Source organism: Pseudopipra pipra, chromosome 6, assembly GCF_036250125.1.
Source record: "Pseudopipra pipra isolate bDixPip1 chromosome 6, bDixPip1.hap1, whole genome shotgun sequence".
In the NCBI taxonomy this organism is placed as follows: domain Eukaryota; kingdom Metazoa; phylum Chordata; class Aves; order Passeriformes; family Pipridae; genus Pseudopipra; species Pseudopipra pipra.
The window spans coordinates 16,239,903-16,262,801 of record NC_087554.1 but is presented as its reverse complement, the minus strand read 5'-3'; the positions used below and the strand labels follow the sequence as shown (position 1 = coordinate 16,262,801).

The following is a 22,899-nucleotide window of genomic DNA, read 5'->3' as shown; positions in this document are numbered from 1 at the left end:
CTAGCTTTCATTTAAATTTCAGTAATTAGCACAAGTTGTGCTCCTGTTGAAATGGGTCTTTTAAAAGACTCTTCTTGTTTATCTCTGTGATCTCACAAGTATAGATATTTAGTTTGGGCCATCTTTTGATTAGGAGATTTAGAGTGAGCAATAATTTGTTTGGAACTGGCAGTGACTGAAAATGACACCTTGAGGAGGTATTAAACTAAGATCCGAAAGCAATGTTTAGGCAAAACTGAGGATATATTATTAGAGAGACATGACACTGAAGTTAATGTATTCTATTTGTTGTGTTTGCAACTGGATGTGCAGTTCCATTTCATTCCATATCCTAAGTTATTAGAAGTGTTTCAGCGTCCTTCAGATGTGGTTATGTCTCATTCATGTACTTCGGTTGCATCGAGAATGATGGTGTGAGCCTGCAATGATAACTGCATGAAAATGACTTCGAAATTTTAAGGAGAAGAAGAATCCAAACATTTCCTTCACATGTTTGTAATTGTAGTGACAAGGAAGTCCTTTTTTCAGCTTTGCGTTGCAATTTTAATTCCAGTGTTTCAAAATATTTGTGACCTGTAGAACAGTCTCTTAGCTTGTTCATTTGAAGGATGTAGCTTGTATTTTCTCAGAGTGCTGCAATGCACATAGAGGTGACTAGGATCAGAAAGAAGAATTTCAGTTGTGTGAATCTGTTCTTATCATGAACATCTTTATGTGTACAAGGAAGAAGAATATTGCCATTTGGAAAAGAATTCAAAATCCAGAAAGATCAGTAGGGGGGTTTTTTAGCTTTATATAGCATACTTCACAGTAAAATAAATGCAGGACATCAATCTGTTTGCACTTGTGCTGCCAGGGTTTCAGCAGCTTGGAAAGCTTGTACATTATATTCAACCTGCATGAATGCAGTTGACTGAATAAGATGTCAAGAAATGGGCTTCTAATGTGTTTGTAACACCTAGGTGTACAGAAGAGCATTCAGACTGTTCTGAAATTTACTGTAGTTCAGTTGAAATGGAGTCAGGGAGCTGGTCAATGTTTCTGGTATATGGCTGAATGTTGCTCTTGTGCTATTTGCTTTAATCAAGATGGGTATTGTAAGTGGATCAGAAAATTCTGAGTCGTGTCTGGTATGCAGAGCAATACCTAGTGCAATTGATTTTGAAGTTGCAGTACTGTAAATTTAGAAATGAAGTAGATAAGGTATTTTCTATTAGGTGACTTTCCCTCATTTGCTTTAATGCTTGGCTTTTTTAATCCTTAACCTTGTGTTTGCTTCCTCAGTGCTGTGTTTTCTGCCTTTCTATATATCTCAGAATCATGCATTCTTCTATTTTATAGCTATGTAACTATCCAAAATTTTGCAAGGCACACAGTAAGGATTTCATCAACAGAATATCCTTACTTACCTGATTAATTTCCTGTACTCACTTTAGGCTGATATAACCTAGATTAAAATCCCTTCCCTATTCAGTGCAGATGAACATTACTATTTCTTCTTCCTGTGTGGGTTTTTGCTTCATATTCTCTCCTTCAGACTATTGATGCATATTTAATAGGAACAACATTAGTCTTAATACCAAAGTCTGTGATGATGTTCATCCGATCAAAGTTCTAAAATAGTCAGTGGATGAAAATGATTTTGTTCCTAATTAAAACAATTGTTTTACATGTTACTTTTCAATGAAATTTAATGTGTGAGCTCTTGTATCAATTTAATTTCATTATGCCAACATGTTTACTATGCTAGAGTGGGATTTGAGTCAGTATTTCCATTATAATATCTTATTTTATAATTGTAAAATTAGTATTGTACTCTTTAGGGGGTTATAATCTGGCTGTAAAAAAACATTTAGGGCAGAAACTCGGCATGCAAGGTTTCAGCAGCATGTATTTTGGGGAAAAAGAAAACTATCTACAATGAATTTGTAGATGGTTTAGAGTTAAGAGGGCAGAGGAAAATGTTAAATTAAATGCACACTTTAATTTGCAACCTAATTTCCAACATGCTTTTTAAAAACCCTCCTAAACAAACATCACAGGAAATACTTTTTTTGTGTCACTGATGATTCACATAGACTAATTCAGAAGGGATTGGCAGGGGTGTGGTGGCAAAGGGGAGACAATAATTTCTTAGATGTATATGAATTATTCTTCAGTTATACTTTAGTCAGCTCAAAAGCACCTATTTATTTTTACATTTCTACTTAATTAACATGATTTGAAGACTGTAACACAGAATAGTTGGTAAAATTTTTCAGTTACAAGGGTTTATAATTTTTTTTCAAAAATGAAGGAATAAACGACGATTTTCTCTAATAATCTTTTCTGTGAGAAGGTATTGGCGGCCGTAACTTTTCCTATAATTATATTTCCTTTTTTTATACTGTATTTTTGAATGTGAAATTGTAATTAGACTTCGGAATTTTTTTTTAAGCCACCCTCTTATGTAGGTAAAGAGATAACATTGCCCCTTCAGCCCTTCATCAGGTCTTGAATTAAAGTGGTATTTTAATAACAATTTTGGGGAATACAAGCAAAGGAACTTGGGTACTTACCTTATTTAAAGTACTTCTGTAGAGTATGAAACAGTTTTGTAAATAAGCCATATTTTAAAAACTTGTATTAAAAATTAAAAACCAATTCTTGAATATTTTGAGTATCGGCAACTGGCAATAAACCTGCAATAAATATCACCACCTCAAGCAGCTAAAGCTGCCCCTTTGTCATGTGTTTGGCTGACACATAATGATTTTACTTAGAGGAGGGTGGACAGTTCAAGTATGGATGTCTTGCTTTGTGTGTTTGAGGTACATCCCAGGTCAAAATTTACATACGCAGGATTTTCCTCTCATCTTTTAGTAGGAATGGAGAATTGCTAAAGTGGGTGACAGCCATACCTTCCCTGAAGTTCTCGTCATGAGCTTTTATTTCCCCAAAGACAAGTTCTGCATCCCTTCACCCCCTAAACAACCATCTTGCCTCTATAAGTCTGCCCTTCTGTCCTCAAGTAGAGATGTTGCCCTGGGCATTGCCTGCATTTCTGCGGTTGCTGGGTAGTGTGTGTTAGAGCAGACAGGTAGGTGAACTAGCTGCAGGACAGGGTGGGAATGGCCTGTGTATGTTACTGTGGGACAAACTTCTGTGTCCTGGGCAGCTGAAGGCCCATATTGTCAGAAGAAAGTCTGAGCAGCCAGTAATTGAGGTGAGCTTCAACTGCTTCAGGGTGTGGTTTCCCATGCTCTGATCTAGTTAGCCTTCTTCGAAGTCACAGATAAAAATCTCTCCACTTTCCAAATTCAGAAATAACTGGTGGAATAGGTGAATTTAAATTGCTCTCAGATGCCAGATGTATCCTTCTGCTTCAAACAAATACATTCTTTCCTTGAGCTCATGCAAATAATTACTTATTAAGCCTTGCTGTGCTGCATCACTGTGGTGTGGTAATCTTTGCTTCAGTGTTTTGAAAGGCAAAACTCAGCAGATGTTTCCTGCATGTGTGCTTTAAATTATCTGTTCTTACTCTCAGTGTTTTATATGAATTGGTGATTCATGAGACTGTTTTCAGGATCTTTACTACATGGAAATTTTTCAGCTTCTCTTGCTATTTATACTAATATTATCTCTAGAACGCTTGATGTCTGACCCCAGGCATAGTGCATGGTTACAGTATGTGTTTGCTCTTTTTATGCAACAGCCCTGTAATACTTTCAGGAAACATCTCAGGCCCATAAACAAAATCACCAGTTCAGAACTGTTGGCAGCCTTTCCCTTAGGAAAGTGTGTGACATGGGCAGGCAGCCTATATCCCAGTAACTTCATATGCTGTACAGTTGCCTCAGCCATGAAGACATAAACTAATGGTTTTACTTTGGAAGATTTTAAACATGTATCTTGTTGTAATTCAACTTCCTTTATGTTTTTCCATCTGGTATTAGATGGGGAAGCAAACCAGGAGAGAAGAGTTACCTTCAGTAGTCTCACACAGTGTGTCACTGGAAGAGTTAGGAACATAGCTAATGTTTCTTTAAAATACATACAAAAGGAAGAGAGAACAACAACCCAAAATTGCCATGTTAATACTTGCTGTAATACTCTCTATATTTCTCTTTGCAGGTGACTGTTACAACTATTGGCTATGGAGATAAAGTGCCTCAGACTTGGATAGGAAAGACCATTGCATCTTGTTTTTCAGTGTTTGCAATTTCATTTTTTGCACTACCTGCGGTAGGTTATCTTGTACTTTTGCTGTCAGTTTGGTGTTGACTCACCAAACTGTCAGAGGAAACTTTTGTTACTGATTCTTTAACCTTTCATTTAATCTGATATCATGAAAGCTTTGTATTAAAATTTTATATTGTATTTGAAATATATGTGCTTGTAGAAAGTAACTAAGTAAATATGCAGTGTATTTGTATGCAACACTAGGTTTGGGATGTCTTTGAGAAAAAGATGTTTAATTCACAGTACTTTTTCTGCCCATCTCAGAAGTGTAAAGGAAGTTATTTCTAATTACTTCTAGACTCAGCGACTTGGCGATGTTTTGGCTTTTTAAGGCGTTCCCTCATAGTTTACTCAATTGATTAGGTCCAAGGTGAACTGTAGAGTTCTCATACACATCCTCCTTCTAGAAAAGCTGACTAAAAGGTATCACTGGCAGAGAGACAACAATCAGCAGCCAGGGACACTGATGCAGTTCTTTGCCAAATTAGCATCTGTCCATGGCCAAAGTCCCATTTTCAAAAGTGACCTAGAGCTGACCTTTTAAAACTGTTATGGCACTTTGTTTGCACTGAAAACACGTTCCCAAATACTTTCAAACAAGAAACAAGGCACTTGAGTACCAAGGGTAAATTCACAGTCAGCAAAACCTAAGCTGTGGTTTGAAAACACAAATATTCAGTGCCAAGGGTAGTTAAGGGTATGTTTTTCACAAATTCAGCAATATCCCTGAATTGTGCTTTTAAAATGTTTGTACCACCTGAAACTTGTGGTTAAAATGATTTTTTTTTCTGCAGGTTTTTCAGTTCAGTGACAAGGACAATTGTGTTTGCAGATATTTGTGTAGTTGTGGCAGAGAAGTGGTGGGGATAGCACAAGGTGGACGAGAATACCTTTACGCCAGTACCTTCACAAAAATTCTTCACAATGTGAAATAATAGCTACTAAAATTCCAGTGGCTTTTTTAAAATTAGTTGCTTACTTTAAAGGTATATAACCTTTTGCAGAGGAGGATAATTAAGTGTAGCTTTTTAAACTCTCCAGCATCAATTTGCTATTAGAGCGTATGTTTCTCCCCTCCTCATTCTAATATCTTTCACATTTATTTTAGAAGAGAGATCTGGTAAATGAAATTATTTGTATGAAAAATGCCCAAAGCTACCTTTTTTTGACTGAAGAGTGGTGGTGGTGGTGTGTTTATTTGTTTGTTTGTTTTGGTAGGGTTTTTAAAATCAGACTTGAATGCCAGCAAAGGAGTTTTATAAATGATTGTGTGGCAGCCATGCCTTCACACTCGTGCTTTATGTTTGCCTGTCAGATTTCCCTAATCTTTGTTGAAGCAAAACAACAACAAACACCCCTTTATCAGTGGGATTTTCTTTACTGAATTAAGTTGTTCTTGTGAGTTGGCCCAAGGGGGGAATTTAGGGTTTGAAGATCTGTTGCATGCTGTCTTGTTGCCATTTTAAGTAAGGGGATCTGGCTGAGATCACAGTCAAAAGAAATTGTTTTGGCTAAGTGCAACTGGTATGGCTTCTGGATCTAGAAATGATCCTTCATTTCCCAAACATGTGATGTTTGAGCATCATTACCTCTTTGATCTTTACTAAATGAACGTAAGAGGAAGGGCATTTCTCATTCCTTTCAAAATACTTGATGATTAATACAGTTCTTAGAGGTTGAGCCAAGATCCCTGGCTGCTCTGATCCTTCTGCTATATGTAGAAAAAGAATTATGAGTAGGTGTAATCATGTAAGCTGATTTATAGAAGATTTCATTTTTACCCGTGTTAATAAAACTTGTGTTAAATATGTCTATAACTGTGCAAATGACTACATAAATGACTTGGTCTTTACTTAAATTTGGACTTCATAGCTGCACTACATTTGGAGTCTAGTTCAGGTGGTACACCATCCAATGCTGTTAGTCCTTGTCCTGAGAGTGAATTAGGTGGGCTTGTGTCAAACTCACTGAAGTTCTGACCATTTTGAAATATGCATTTTCCTCTTCTTCATCCTCTCTCCTCCCCTCCCACCATGGATTAACATATGGAAATAGAAATTACCATACCACACCATCTGAATCATGCCATGCCAAAGCTTACTTTCTCATAAAAATGAAGTTAAGCACATAAGGTTGATATTTTTCCCTATTCTGTTATTCCCCTTCACAAGCATTTGTGCTTTTAGAGGGTATGAAATATAATTTCTGCTTCCTTTTTAGGAGCTGAATCTAACAGGCTTTGCATCAGAGCATGGTAGCATTCACTGTTCGTTTCAGCAAGTAATAATAACTGAGTCTAAAAACTTTGCTGTATTAAGTCATTTCCTCTAAATAATTAGTTGGATTTTATGATGCTGAATAGAAGTTTATTAATACAACAAAATTTGGCAAGCTTATGTGTGGTTCTTTCCTCCCCTTAAAAAAAAAAAAATAAATAAATAAAAGGTGTGTTTTCTTTCCACAGGGAATTCTTGGTTCAGGCTTTGCCCTAAAGGTACAACAGAAACAAAGACAGAAACATTTCAACCGTCAAATTCCAGCTGCTGCCTCACTCATACAGGTACTGAGTTCCTGCATATTGCATACAGTCATTTCTTTCCATTTATAATACTTTTTTTCCCCAAAACCGTTGGTACTTTTTCCATGCCTGATTCCCATTAAAAACTGTACAGGAGTTACAGATGCAAGTTTTGGAAATGCAGCCTTTAATGTAAACTAATGAGCAAAAAAATACACTTCCAAATTAGTGCAAACTGTTTAATTCAGCTGGTTAAAATCAAAACTGAAGGCTACCCAGTAATTATTAAACAATTTACCTGGGGAAAAAGTTATGAATTATCATGCTTGTAGTAGTGAAAAAACAGAAAGGAGGCTTCGTGTAAAACTGTACTTTTAAGAAGTTGCTGCTTGTAAAGACAAATGTCAAATATGTTTCGGTTTCCTTGGGACAAATAAATTCTTAAAAATCTCAAATTTAGGAGAAATAAGTGAGAATGGTAAATAGGAAGTCTTGTTTGGACTTTTCAGCTCCAGGATAGGTGGCTGAGAACCACTGGGATTCTGCAAAATCAGCCTTTTCATGTAGGATAACTTATAGGCAGGAAAATATTGATCCCGTCTGTTATAAATGCAGGTGCAGTTCAGTGTCAGTATGGTCAATGAGATTTTATCCTTTACTTCCTTGGAGCCAGCATTGCACCCTGTAGAAGTATTAATATTATTTCATTCTAGGTTTTTCTAAATTTTTCCTCCCTCTGCTCAGTATCTGCATATAGCTTTAGAAGCACAGAGATCAAATTTAAAAGAAAACTAGATGTACACCTAAGCCAGACCATTTTTGCATTCTCATATGACTTATTTTTCTGGCTTCAGGAGTCAATGTGGATTTCCAGGTCATGATCTTTATGGAAACAGTAGCTAACTGTAAAGTTTATGCTTTAAACTAAACAGTTCCAGAGTTAATGTGAAAAAGACTCTGGTTATAGCCAGAGATTAGCCAAAATTTGTGAGACTCGTATCGTATGGTTTTATAAAGAATGGATTTTTTTAGTGTTCCCACTGATTCTTTTGGGAAATCGACACCGAATTATTGGGAAGCCTGAGACTTCATGTCCAGAATGTTGTACTTGCCTCCATCAGAAATGTTAAGGAGGAGTAGAGGACAGACAATGACTTGCTGACTACCTGTTCTTAATAGTAGTAATTATGATTTAATCATAATCTTGAATTTCTGAAAGCCCAATGTAATAAATGTTCTACAAATAACTTTTAAAAAAATTATTCTTGAACCAAGATGTTTACAAAATAAATACAAGATGAGAACATCTCAGATGAGTGATTTTCTTTCCCTGTATTCCTTCTTGTTTTCTTCTAGAGGCCAGTTATTTCTTCCAGTGTCCTATTAACCATGGAGGGAATTATATGGTGATTGTCTGATCCTTTACTTTCCAGCTGCTGTCTGTTTTCCTCTGTCATTCTGCCCTGCTTTGTTTCTTTCATCTAGCATTTTCTGGCCTTTCCTCCTCTAGATTTTGTTTGTGTATACATGTGTCCTTTTTTTATGTCGTGTGCAAGTGGGGATCTGCCTTTTTAATTTGGAGAGTAACTATTAATCGACTCAGATATGTTTAGACATTTAAGAAAGAATACAGTAGTGTTTTGTCTCGTGTTGTTCTTGTTTCCTAGCCCGGCTTTTCCTCCTTTTTGTCTTAGAATGTGGTACTTTAATCATTGTGGCTGGCAAGAGAGAGGATTGGTTTTGGGTTTTGGTTCCTAGTTAGCCACTGGTACTATTCCATTGTGCCATCAGGTTCATTTCTTCATATGAATACAGCCCTACTGATCACATCACAATTCCTTTTTCTTTCCTGGAAGTACTCTTGTGAGGCATGGAAAAACAATTCTTGTTTCTTTCTGAGTAAGAACCTGAAACACAGAATGCAATAGGTAAAATGCTGGAAGTCAGGTAGGGAAACTGGGGCAGAGTAAGAAGTTGAATCCAGTCTAGAGTTCTCTCTCATTATTTGTTTGTTGCTAATGAGAACAAAATTGCACTTGAAAAGACTGATCTTTCTTTCTGGTTTGCCCAGTTCTAACTGTGTGGTTTGTGTTTACTAAATAAGGGTTCTAAACCATGCTGAGTTTATGTTTCCAGTGGGCAAATTCAAGAATAAAAATAAACAAAGATGACTAACGTGATATTTAGAAATTCCTGTGTTGTACAATGAGGTACTAATGTGATTGATTAATTATTCCATTGCTTAAAACATTTGTTCTAGACTGCATGGAGATGCTACGCTGCAGAAAACCCAGACTCTTCTACATGGAAAATATACATTCGAAAACCTGCCAGGAATTACCATTTGCTGTCACCCAGTCCAAAACCAAAGAAATCAGTGATGGTATCAGTAACTAATGTTTCCTATTAGAGTAATTAAAAAATTTTAAATTAGATCGAATTTGCTCTAGAGACTATTTGTTTTGTTTGTGTTACAGATTATTATGTGGTTTCAAATTTTTATTTACATTTCGGTTTTTACAGTTTCAGTATATAGACATCAGAAACTATAAGTTAATTTGCTTCAGTTCCCCAAACTTGACTTTTTTAATGGATCTGTGGGTTTGGAAAAGAGTAGTAATGACCTAACTGAGGCACATCGATCAGTAACTTACTGTTATTGTTTGGAAAACTATAAGGAAAAGGAAAAAAAAAAGTCATACCAACGGATTCCATAAGTTAAAATTTTGTTTAAAAAACAGCAACAAAAAAAACTTCATCAGAATCTTTAGATTAAGTAACATTCTGTCTTCTCTGTTGTAAAAGTATTGCACAGTAATCTCAAGATGGAAGGGGAGGATGTTGTGCTGAAATCTTCCCTTGTATTTCCAAGGGTCATCTGAGTTCAGTAGCAATATATCCATTTGCTTTTTGCTGAGGTTATGATTTATTGCATCCATAAAATGGTAAAGATATTCTAGAATAGTTTGATTTATATGAGCTGCTGCAGAACTAGCAGATTTTTTTTTTTTTTATTGCAGGCAAGGGATTTGGTAATGACAGTGTGAAGAATTCTAGTTTTAGCAGGATGAGGGGGCCAACATAATGAGAAACACAGTATAGCATAATGAAAATGTAATTGGTCAGGAACTCTTTTAATTGGTTATAACTCATTGGGGACTGCATTGTTATTGAAGACGTTACTGAAGAGACAACTAAATGTAGCTTGGTTTGAGTAATTTAATGTATGTGGGTTTTTTAGGTTAAAAAGAAGAAATTTAAGTTAGACAAAGACAATGGGCCTTCTTCTCCGGATAGGATGTTGGCTATACCACACATCACTTATGACCACGTGGCAGAGGACAGGAAACCTCATTTCAATTTTGAAGCGTATGAAAATTCTGGTAAGGAGTTCCATTATAAAATGCCAGTAATTGTAATGGCTTCTGTTATTAGATTTACACACAGGTCCTTTTTAGTATCTTTAGGGGAGAGGGACAGAACAAGCTCTTGTCATTCTAAAGGAAGAATACTTTGCTTTTTGATTTTGGTTGCTGGCTTGTCTGGATGAGATTTAACCGTCATTTTAATGAGCATGCTCCACTGGAGACAAACTAAATCATTTGTCATTTCTGCCTGCCAGAAGAGCTACTGACTCTGGGGCTGGTGCACACATTCCCCAATTCTGCAACTGATTGAAACTACAGGGATTAGCTGTCAGCCTTTCCATGTGAAATTTACCCAGGATATGTTAGTACTGTGCTTGTACCTGAACCAAAAAGGACTGACATGTCTTGGCTGCACTGAACATAGCCTGCTACATGAAACCATCATGTGCTCCTGCCATCTGCTCGGTGGAGTAGGCTGTGAATCAACTTTTGAAAGCAGAAGTACTTAAGATAAATGTGGATCCATCTGTATTAAGTGTCACTGTACACTGTACCATTGTACAGTGTGAGGAAAAAAGAAAGAACTTTGATAATCTTATAATTAACAGCTTATTTATATTTCTTTTTGCTCTAATGAACTTCCGAGTTAAGTCTGAATTTACAATGTGGCTTTTTTACAAATGTACCTTTATTAGAAGTTTTCAAAGTGTATTGCTCAAATTTTGGCAACAAGATTAAGGTTTCATTTTTAAGATGTGTTTTATTGATTGCAGATACCTTAAGTACTTATGTTTTTTTCTGCTCAAACATTTGACTGACCTGATTAAATTTAATGACCTTCAAAATAAGATAACAGTGTGGGCTGGCATGAGGCATATTTTAATTCCAGCAGAAAGTCTCACTTTCCATGTACTTTTTTGGTGTGTTTCTCGTACGTTTTTCTGCATCATCCATACTTTTCCACTCTTTCTTGGCCTCTGTTAAGGCATGATTGCAAATTTCGTCTGGTGGTAGAAATGTTAAAAGGTGGACAAGTACTGAGCTGAGTGTGTCTCAGAATTTGAGTACAGACACCTTTTTGCAAAACAATCAAATGCTTAGATTCCACCTTTTATCATTAAATTTCTAAACTGATTAATGTCAATACGATTTGCTGGCAGCCTACTACTGCCATTTCAAAAATCAACTCTATAGCTTTCAGTAGAAGGATTTTCTGTAATTTCTTCTGACGCTTATCTTTTTTCTTTTTTATCTGCGTTCTACTCTCTAAACTGTTACAAGTATACAGGACAAACAGGAATGTTAAAATTGCTTGGTAAGTTGAGGAAAATAATTCTATTTATGGCATGCCAGCTTATGACAGTGTAATGTTTGCAGTGCTTTTCATGTGTGTCTAGTACCATATAGTTTCTAAAAACTCTTCTGCAGCCAAGGAGATCTAGACAGACAAAAATGTACATTCTAACGCTTGTAATCACAATTGCACTCACAGTTTCATTACAAAGAGAAAAGTGAGCACTCATTTATATAAATTGGTGATCTCTAGTGGGTTCCTTATACTTGAGAAAAATTGCTCATGTATATATAAACAATAAAAAAACCAATTTGCCTATAAATAAAGTATAATTTATCCAGTAGTTAGCTGAGCATATAGATGAGAATTAATTTTTAAATAAATAGATTAGGTGGAAGAAAGCTTTCAGATTTGAGCCCCAATGCTGTGCATTCTGAAGTACATGCTGTAAAAATGTGCTGTAGATATTTGTGAACAAATGGGGACCCATAAATTAAATAATTTATTTTACTGTTTGTCTGGATTCTGTGATCACTTAAGCAGCCATGTAGTCCTGTGATGTTTCTAATGTGCTTGCTTGGGCACTTTCTTAACAATTGAGTGTTCCCCAAAGATTGTAGGACTGGAGCTAGGCCTGGGCAAAAGACCTCTGTGATTTAGTGAGAGTGCTGTGAGCCACCTGTAAGTTTTCTGCTCTGAATCCAATAGATTCAGAGGACAATAGAGGCTTCTTTTCGGTGATCGGGTGCAAGGATGCTCAGGCTTAGATCAAATTGTCTGAAAATACAAGGTTCAGTTTCTCCTCTGAAACCACATGAGACACAGATGCAAATAAGGTGGTAAAACAGCGAAAACAAACTGAACCTCCTTAACTCCCCCTGATTTGCCCATTTTCCAGTTTCCACTCTTCTCCTGTGTTCCAAGAGGTGCATCTCTGTTGGGGGTGAGCATGGTGGAACAAAATCAGGAGAGCAACAAGAGACACCAAGTCACCTGTTTTACATGAACAAGAAATTCTTTCATCTTGGAGAAATACCAGAGGAGCTTTGCCAGCCATCATAGGTTCAGTTGGTATTTCCTAGCCAGGCAGCCTGAGCTCAGTGGACCTGAGAGATTACCTATCACTGTTCTCTCAGCAACTCAAAGAAATAAAGAGGAGAGAGCGTAGTTGTACTTACTGTCAATAAGATTACCTACACAGAAAACTGAAGCTGCCAAATCAAAAGTTCAGAAAAAAAAGATTAGGAAGTACAAGAATACAAGGCTGCTCATTCAGCTTTAATTTGGCCTTCAGAAAGACTAGTCACATATCCATATGCTGCTTTCTCATATTCAGAAAATTTATGGACTGCCCACTTATACTTCAGTCTTCACATTCCTGAATCCTGCATCTGGCATCCCTGTCAGTATCCTTGGGCAACCAAAGATTTCCAGCTTTCTCCCTCTTCCTTCTTTCTCCTGGCTTTATCAGTTCAGCAAAGACCCGAGAGCATGCTGTTGTGGTTTAAGAATGGTACTCCCCAATGTAGTACTTGCACTGAGACTCTCCAAACCCCTGAAATCTGGCCAGAAGATAGCTGCACTGTGAACAGTAGGAACCAGAGCAAGAGAGGTCTGACCTGTATGAGGCTGGACACTCAGAAAAGTCAGGAAGAAAGGGGCAAACATAGATTCCTTTCCTCAAAATGGAACTGGGATGTAGGGAGGAATGTCTTGCAGCAGGTGACACTGTTGTAAAGAATGGGTTTGGAGAGGCAATGATGCCTCCTCAGTGGCCATTTAATATTCTGCTAATGTGCACTCTAGTAAAGTTTCATACAAACCCTTTTCCACAGTTGTTTTTTTTTTGTGTCAGGTAGAACATACCGTGTTTTATGTATGTCTCCATCTCCTCAGCTGCCTGTCTGGAGCTTTTTTCTTTTTTTTTTTTTTTCCCCCTCTTCTATCTCTGTTTCATGTGCATCTTTACTCTGACTCAGATTGTCAGCGCTCCTGGCCATCCTTTTCCGCAGACCAGCAGTCTTCCAGTGCTCCTTCCTCTCCAGGTAAAGCTCATAATATTTCATTGTTCCATCATGTTCCATCAATGCATCACCTTTGTTAATTACTAAATCTTTGCAATGCTCTGTCTGGAGTTGCCTGCTGTGGCACGGAAAATATAGAACTGTTTTTCAAAAAAAGGCATGGGAATTTCAGTAGAATTTTACGTTTGGGAGTTGATCAGGTTGTAGATTGCAAATGTTAAAATAAAGTAATTTTCTGCAGACCAGAGGTGTTTTGTAAATGCATTAATGAAAACTCAGATTTTTCCATGAAAAAATGCTTTAAAGTGTTTATCTTTTTTTGTCTGTGCTTACAAAACAGGAAGTGTAAAATATTTTCTATCTTTCTATCCAAATAGTCCACTACCAGAAATGCATCTACATACACGTCACATTGTATATAAAATTGTTGTGTTGATAATACAGAAAAAATATCAATAATTTCTTTGTATTGTGTTTATAATCCTTGATTGAAGATTCATAGAATTGTAGAATGGTTTGTGTTGGAAGGCACCTTTAAAGGTGTGTAGCCCAACCTCCCTGCAATGAGCAGGGACGTCTTTAACTAGCTCAGGTTGCTCAGAACCTGACCTTGAATACTTCTATAAAGTTCAGAATTTCTGTTTTAAAGCAGGGGTTCTTGTGCAAAATAGAGAAAATAAAGTTGGAGATCCCCTAAATTATACCAGCCATCCTTTGACACACTGTTTCATGTTTCTGTTCATTCATTGTTATCCATTGGAAATTAGTGTCCGAAGTTTCCTTTGTTTTTTTCCCCTTTAACCTTCATATTTAGAAATTTAGTGTCTTTTTTTTAACATAATTTTTTTAAACACTGCTTTGTAAGAAAGACTCCTCCAAATTCAAATGACTATGAATTTATAAGTAAAATAATGTGTTTTGCTTGAGCCCTGTTTCAAGCACTTTGTGGCAGGGAAGCTCTCATTAAGGCTCTTTTCTTGGTGACGATGATCTTAGAAATTTTAAAAATAGAGGGAAGGAGATACTGTGTTTGCCTCATACTAATCAGCTCTTCATCTCTGTATGCTCAGATAAGAGCTCTTTCAAATTGGCTGAGTCACAGTCATGAATTCTGGTTCCTTTTTCATTGTGCCACTCCTTCTCTCCCCTTCCATGAAACTGAAAAGCAGTAACTGTGAATGATCCAAGAAAAGCTGTTTCTGCAGATCCATTTGTGTAGTGTGTATTGTATCTCATAAGCACTGTTTGATGACTTTTCAGCAAACACGAAATGGTTTTAAGTTCAGCAGTTTTTATCACTTGCTGTCAGGAAAACTTAGAAGTTTGTGAGTCCTCCTTTCCTAGAAACTGGGAAAGTTATTTATATCTTGTATAAATGAAAACAGTGAAAATTAATTTAATGAAAGCTAAAAGAGGTCTGTTTGAAAGGCATTTTGCAGCATATCTGAATCTGGAATTATTTTGCTTGTTTCACAGCCACTGTCTTGTATGTTGGCTACAGCAAAGGGATTAAATAATGTGGTACTAAAACCAAAAATTGAAGCTGACACTTCCTAAAACCAACAACAGAATTTTCAGTTTTAAGTGTTGCAAGTGGCTCCTGCTTGTAATAGTTGTATCTCCTAGCACTTGTCTTATTTGTTTATTTATTTAAAACTGTGATTTCAGAGTTCATCCTTTCCTATTACAATTTCTGGAGAACAGATTTCCCTTTGTGATTTTGGACAGCCATGTGCCTGATGATATAATAACATTTTGTCTTCTTATTATTTGTAAAAGTTCAAATCCATTTCTGCCATATGAAGATATCTAATTACTGGAGTAAAATGGTTGTAATTAAAAAAAAAAGTTTTCTGATATCCCCACTTTTATTCTCGTTAAGTATCAGTTACATTTAGGTTATCTATTTCTGCTTTATTCCTTTAGCTTTTGTGTGGCATTTCGGTGAGGCATTATTTACTTTTATAATGAAAAGTATTTTATTTAATATGGTAGAGATTTCATAAATTACTACATTATAATTTTTTTATCGAATGTTCCAGCCAGCTACACAGACAAATGTTTCTATGAAGGTGTCATAATCTGCCTATGATTTATTTAGAATTTAACCTGGTTTTGTTCTCTGTAAATTCATTTAAAGTCATGTAAACCACACTAGTGGTTTTATTTATATGCAGATTTTGTGGCTTCACTAACAAATGCTAGGACCATGTTGGAAAAAGCACTTACTATTCTTAATGTTAGTCTCTGGCAGAATTTTGGAGCCTGAGTTTAAAAATGAAATCTGTTACACTCTGCCTAATTTCTTGGATGCATGAAAGTGATGACATGCAAATAACTTTGTCACTAAAACTTTCGATATTTGAAGTTCTATAAAACAATCTTCCCAGGGAGGACCTCATCTTGGATGAACTGAAGATCTTGCCACCTACCTGTCTTGTGTCTGAGGCCAAAGATGAGGCATCCTCCTGCCCAAGTTTTAGAGGGAGCAAGCAGACTGACTCAGACAGTGTGTGACGGGAGCTGACTTGCTCACCATGATAATGCCTACACTTCTGGCTTCTTGGTCTTTAGTTAGAGTTATTACACACCAGAATCTGGTATTATAAACTAAAACATGAGGTAGAGTGTGAACAAAAAAAAAGAATGAAATATTAGTTTTAAATCTTCGCCAGAACTTGAATTGCTTTGGGTAGAAGAGCTAAAGTTTTGGTTTCCATGAACACTGTAATTTTTGGTAGTAACTTCAGTTTTCAATATTCTGTTAAAATGTACAGTATTTTAGAGATCCAAATGAGTGGTAGTCAAATGCTCTTGGTTTAACTGTTACCTGCATGTTTTTTCACAGTGAAAAAAAGCCCGACGTTTTTAGATGTGAACACAGGACCCATCATCAGGACCAGCAGCTTTGCTGATGAGCTTGACCTGGAGGGTGAGACGCTGCTGACCCCAATAACTCACATCTCACAGTAAGTCAAGGCTGTTGAATTGTGCATTAGTTGACTTAGACAAGAGAAGCCAATTCAGGTGGGAGGAGCTGAAATATGGAGCTGATAGGGCTATCTCAGATATTTGCGTCAGACTCTTTTTACCTTGAAGTCGGTGTGTATTCTGTTCTGAGTGCCAGTAAATCTTCATGTTAACCTAAAGAAAAGTTCACTTGGTTGTGACACAAGGCTTCAGTTTTCAACTGATGTCTCTGGGCAGCTGGTGGCTGATATGCCCAAGATTTTTCTACAGAGACAATGTGTGGGAGTTCTTGCCTGGTGAGAGTTATATTACTCCATTCACCATTTTCCGGTGGAATACCTGTAAAGTGCAAATTTTAAATACTACTTATATGAAACACAGTTTCAGCAGCACCTTCTCTAATGGTCAAATGATGTTCTACACTGGAAGAAAAGCTCTGTTTGATCATTATTACTGCTTTATTGTGTATAAAATGATCTGAAATAGACCTGTACTTTTTTTGTCTTTTTCCTTTTAAAAGAATATTTTCCACTTGTCTTTTATGCTAAAATGTTATCTTCAGGTTCTCAGATTACACTAAAAATTTGCGAATTGCAAAAGATTTTTCTTCAGATGCCTTTAAAAATAAATCATCTGTCATTGTTTAATTCAAACTTCTGAAAAATGCTTATTATTTGCCATAGTACATATGTCACAGTATGTCCTCTAGCAGAGGAAAAACATTTTTTCCTCTCCTGTTTCTAGAAATCTGAGGATTTCTGCAATGAAACCACAGATGAATATTCTTGGCATTCTTGTATTTCTGAGGTACAAAACATGTAGAAATGCCTGCTGCCAATTTTCAGGCCTTCTTTCTATACAGTATGAATAGCAGAGAAACACAAATGTACTTTTTATAGCCATTTTCTAAGGGCATTTATTAAAAAAAAAAGCAAAAAAAGAGTAAGTTTTGGTGGAATTTTCCCTACCCCTAAACAAAGGTATTTGCATTTTCATCTGAATCACACAAATGTACATCTGTTTGTAGACAGAGGATTTAGGAGACTTGTATTCTGGAAGATTTCTTACTGGTACAAGCAGAAGGAGGAAGTAATAAATTTCCTCAAACCATAGACGAGAACAATGGAGCAAAAAAACCAGATCTAGATGTTTTCTTTGCATAGCTTTTTTATAACTTTAATTTACCACAACACTGCAGTCTTTCTTCAAGAGAAATAAACTTTGATGCTAGGAGTTTTCATTGTCCTTTTTGGGTTGCGAATTATTTAGTTATTTTTCATTGATACTTTTCAAATAATATGCTTCATCTCTTTTGAGTTCAACTTGTGTATCAGCTGAGATTTTTTTTCCTATGAACTACCTGTGGGAGACCTTAGGTTATAGGTAATGTGTATCAGCTGAAGAACTGTACCAAATTAACATCCTAGTCTATCAGTAACTTAGATATTTCTTTTTTACTTTCCTAATTTTTAGTTGTAATCTTTGTTGAAATCTCCCTAGATTGCTCTGTGTCATGACTGATGGTACAAAACTTGTCCCCATATGTGGCTTGAATTGAGTCTCCACTGGGGTGGAAGAAAGTGGAAGTCATTGTTTCTTTTAAGACTTTGCATTTAGATTCAGAACTGGACAAATTGGATAAAATGGAAAACTGATAAAATATTAGTTAAGAAGTGTCTCTTTGAAACATGGGTGCCCAAATGTTGTAGAGACTGAGAGCTGTTCCCTTAGAAGTGCATTGACTTTGTATGCAGTTTATTAAAAGGCCTGAAACAATGCCAGATCAGCCTGTAGATATAAGGGTTTGTCAAACAGTGAAAACCCTGTGTTTTGTAAGGTCAGTTGAACTATTGTCATTCAGGCAACATATATTCCCAAATATTGAAATGAAAATTATTTCAGTGTTTGTTTAGCTGTTGAGTTGTGCATTCTGCTTGCATTTGAGGTGATTGAAAAGGAAGTTGTGTTGCTGTGTGTCGCTGGGTACCTGTGTTGCTGGACGCTGAAGACCAGTCCATTTCCATGAGTTATTTAGACAAATGCTTCTTAAGCTTTAGACAAATGCTTCATTTCCAAGTCCTAGGAAACAAATATTCATGAGCTAGTTTTAGATGTTACTAGGATTTGCCTGTGAGACACGTGGGCATAGATTTGAGGATCAAATTTAGAATTGTGCATTAGATACATCTCTGTGTGCAAAGCCACATAATAACTTTCTGTGTAGTGAAAATGGTTAGTCATTTCAGGTCTGTATCTTTGTGTGTTTTTAATTCAGGTTTTAAAGTTATGCTGTGCCTGAGGAAATCTAGGATGAATTATTTTGTTCTGATGTCCCCAGTTGTGAAGCATTTTATTTCCTTAAAGCACATGTAAAATTATGATTGCTCCAGATTTGTTGATACGGAAATAGGCAACCATATGGAAGTACGTGACAAAATTACAGCATCAGCTATGTTGTAGAAAAGTCAATTAAGTGCGAATGTATCTAGTTTCAGGTCTTGAAAGCAATTCATACTCCATCAGAGGAACAGAAGCATGAAGACTTGACCTAAGGATGTTTGGATTTGGGATTCATAGAACTATTTCTGGGTCAATTATATATTTATTGCAACATATGCATTAGCTTATCCATTAATCACAGAAAGGTGGCTCCAGAATAAACATTATTTTTTGAAACTCATTAATACATGAGTAAATTTTACAGTTAATTTGAGACATCCAAACAAAAAGTGACTTTTAGTTGACAGTATGAAAAATATTCCCTTTTGACAGATAGTATAAATATGTCAGAAGTGTGGGGTACCTACGATGTTACTGACAGACAAACACTTGGCATTGTTGTGGCTTAAAAAAATGACTGAGGTTGTTAAGGTTTTTTTTCCTCACTTGTATTAGGTCCTGGAAAGTAAATGCCATCTTTCAGCCCTCGGTGATAAAGGACTTTAGGCTTCTAGGCCTAAAGTCCCCTTTAAGTTAAATTTCAGCGCTCTGCTGTTTCATGCAAAAATTAGTTTCTTTTGGTAAAAGTAGGTGCATATTCTCACTGAATTCAATAGAACTGGTTTTGTGTCAATACTAAAAATGCAGGTATGGTGGTTTTTTGCAGGACATATGTCTGACTGTATTTTAAATCTGTTTTGAAATAAATATTTTATTAAATGTAGCTCTATTTCTATGGAATTGCAAATGGGAAATCTTTCACATGGAAAGATTACCGTATCAGTTAACCACTGTCACTACCCATTTGAAGAAACAAAAATAATAAATAAAAGCACACTGAGGCCTGATGTTCAAACAGGAAAGTTATACAAACGTCATAGAAAAAACAGATTTGCAGCAGGTGCATGCAGAAATATAGAATAAGACAGCAGTGGGGGGGGGGGGGGGTGACTGCCCTTTTCTTGCTATATGAGAAGTCTTATGAACAGAAGATGCAGATTTAGCAGAGCGTGATAAAACATGACCCTTCAGTGCTTTGTTTAATGCTCCTTGTGGCCTGTTCTGTTGTAAAAGTGAAGTAGAAAACTGGACTGCAGCAATACCACTTCTCTCCTTTAGACTTCTCAATGGTTAATTCTCTCTAATCGTTGGGCTTTTTGTTTTATTTGCATTTTAAAGCACTGAAAAATCGATGCTACTTGTAGCTGAGCCTCAGCTACCAAAAGGGTATTACCCTGTGTTTGTATAATTGTTTAATTTCAGCATTACTGTGGATCCAGCTGACCACATGTATTTCTAACCTGTTGCTAACATTGCACATTTGTGATCTTGTTATTGTCTGTATCAACATAACAATAATTCTTGATGTTTCAATGACTCTTCTCCACGTGTTTCATGTACCTCTTTATTGAGGTGATGAAAACACGTTTAATTAGTTAAGCATTGGTTTTGTCTCTAAACATATAAAATAATTGCTTTCCTGCAATGGCATACTGATGTCATTTTAGATTTAATATGGTGGGCTTGCATTAAAATAAAGCTTTACATTGCAAACAAAAAGCACTTCCTATTTGTTATTAAGTGTATTTCCTTTCTGAAAAAATTCTGTGTGGTGAAATCAGCTTTATCTTCTCTAGTCTCTCCATCATCATCTTGAGTGTGGTACAGAGCCTTTTAGACGTTGTATTAAGAGTAAGTGGGAGACTCCAGTGGTGTTTTTAAAAATAAACCCTCCCTTATTAAACAGTCAACAATTAAGCAAACAGATTTACAGCTTCTTAATAATTTGCAGATCAAGAGGAAATGATAACAGATGAATCCTTCTGAATGATTGAAATGATTGCTTCTGAATGCTTTGAAATATACTTGAAATATTTGAAATAAAAAAGTGTGCTGGTAAACACCGAATGCAGTGTCCATGGTGCTGCAGTTACCACTGGCTTTTATTGGATATAATATTTTCTTTCCTTTTCTAGTTTTATTAAGTTTATTAAGCATATAGTTTGTTGGCATGAGTTATAACCACATTGCCTAGAAAAAAACGGTGCTGTATATGTCTTTTAATGGTCTCTTTTCTTTTGGATTATCCATGAGTGGAATATCCCTATTTGCTTTGATTTGCTAACTCATACTGTAAAAGATTCCTGCTTTTATCTTCCTCTTCTATACCAAAATGACCCTCGGAAGTCTGAGCAAATATTTCTTTTTCATTCTCAAATGGGCCAGATGGAACAGCTGACTTCTGCTGTCAGAAGAATTCCTTCTGAAATGCTGTTAGCAACATTAAAACGTGATTTCTGTGGGGTCCATTTTATCATTAATGACAAGGCATGTTTGAAGAATAGCGGTGATAGCAACTATGTAAGAACATGCTTAAGACCAGAGCTTAATGTTCAGACATCACTGGTTACTGTAACTTGCTGTTATTCCAGTCATTTACTTGACTTGCAACAGGAAAGGCCTCAGTTTTTGCTGTACAGTGGGCAGTATTCCTTTTTCGTTTGGCACATTTCAGTGTGTTGTCAAGCTCCCTTAGGAATGCTGCTTACAATCTGTTGATTTAATAGTTTACTAAAAAGGGGAGGACTGTTTCCCTGAGTTATTCCCTTTGGTATGGAATAGTATCATTGTATCCTTTGTTTTCGTTATAAATTTACAATAAACTTGGCCATAGAAATTGACCCTGGAACTCTGGATGTATCAGGAATCTGATTTTTTCATCTATTAAGTTGCTGTGAGAGACACTTGAGGATATGAAGTTTCCCTAGAGCTGGTAACAAGCAGTCAGGAAAGTTCCCTTTTTTCAGCAGGAAACTCCAGAAGGCTTGTAAACAAGACACTGTAATGATTTCAGTGTCATAATCCCATTCTGATTTCTAATTGCAGGTTGTAAGGGGAGAGCAAAAGACCTGTGCCAGTCCTGTCCTAAATACAGCTAATCCCTTAAGTAAGCTATGATCAACATAGTACAGTCATCAAGTAGGACCCAAAGCATCTCTGATTTAAGAAATCATTAGTTTGCTGTTAATCCCAGTTGTAGAGGGCTGCAGAGCTTGTCTGCAGCTCAAGAGCTGAGTAGCTGTAATAGAGCAGGACATCAGCAAACTTCTGTCTTAAATGTTGAAAGGCAAATGGGTATTTCACTATGTTCATCATGGTTTATAAGAACTTTATTTCTGGCTTACAAGTATTGATACTAGCTAGAAGCACTGCCAAAATACCTATGGCATACCCGTTGTAGCAGTGTGGTAATAGTCTGGTTATTGTGCATTTCTGTGTGCAGATGCCCCAATTAAAAATCACTGTACATTCTTCACTGCTCCTGAAAAGAACTGTAGCCACTGCTGTGCTGAGACAAATGCGAACTTGTTTCCAGGTGCTGTTGCATCTGGATATCTGGATATAATCTGTTATCCTGGGCCTCAGTTGGAAACTCTTTGAGTTGGGGAATGCTTGTGTTTGTCTGGTATCTAATAGTGGGATTCCAGCACACAAACTGTTTCTGTGTTCTGCATCCAGTGTCTGCTACAAAGTTGGCTGAAGTTGACTGATCATGTCTTCCATAATATAGGCAGTTATTTACAATATTAATTTTTATATGTGGATTACCTGAGATGTGCTGAAGACTTGGGCAGATCTTCATGGTGTCTTATTTCATGCTCGACAGTGTAGCAACTGAGCTGCTTCCAACAGTGCAGTAAGTGATGTGGTGAACATCTGTCCCTCCTGGTTACTTGACTCTTTTATCTTTAGGGAGAAGTTCCTGTGTCCTTTGGTGGGTGGTTGCTTTTCTCATAGATTAGATAGAGTGTGTAGCTTACGTCTATAGATCTGAAGACCAGAAGGGATAATTAGATCATTCCCTTTGATCTTGTAGAAGACAAGCTGTAACACTCCATCAAGTTGCAGCATTATTGTGCTGTGTTCTTAATATGAGCAAAAACACCATAAAAGAATTGTATTAAAGAATGAACAAGATGAAAGAAATTCAGGCAGGAGCCTACACTTTGCAATTTCATGTCTCCTTTTTTTATTATATTAACTTTCTATCTATGTATTGCA

General features: G+C 36.4%; 1 protein-coding gene across 3 annotated transcripts in view; it reads left to right on the top strand.

Moving 5' to 3' along the window:
• The window catches only part of KCNQ1 (potassium voltage-gated channel subfamily Q member 1), a 340,245-nt gene that overhangs the window by 93,737 nt on the left and 223,609 nt on the right, over positions 1 to 22,899 (top strand). Inside the window, exons 7-13 of one of the 3 annotated variants that reach the window (XM_064657543.1) lie at positions 4,117 to 4,227; positions 6,689 to 6,784; positions 9,003 to 9,125; positions 9,984 to 10,125; positions 11,399 to 11,425; positions 13,384 to 13,449; positions 16,277 to 16,397. In XM_064657543.1, coding sequence (XP_064513613.1) covers positions 4,117 to 4,227; positions 6,689 to 6,784; positions 9,003 to 9,125; positions 9,984 to 10,125; positions 11,399 to 11,425; positions 13,384 to 13,449; positions 16,277 to 16,397 — 686 coding nt within the window. The remainder of the gene's footprint in view (positions 1 to 4,116; positions 4,228 to 6,688; positions 6,785 to 9,002; positions 9,126 to 9,983; positions 10,126 to 11,398; positions 11,426 to 13,383; positions 13,450 to 16,276; positions 16,398 to 22,899) is intronic. The other 2 variants (XM_064657544.1, XM_064657542.1) reach the window with 2 other exon arrangements.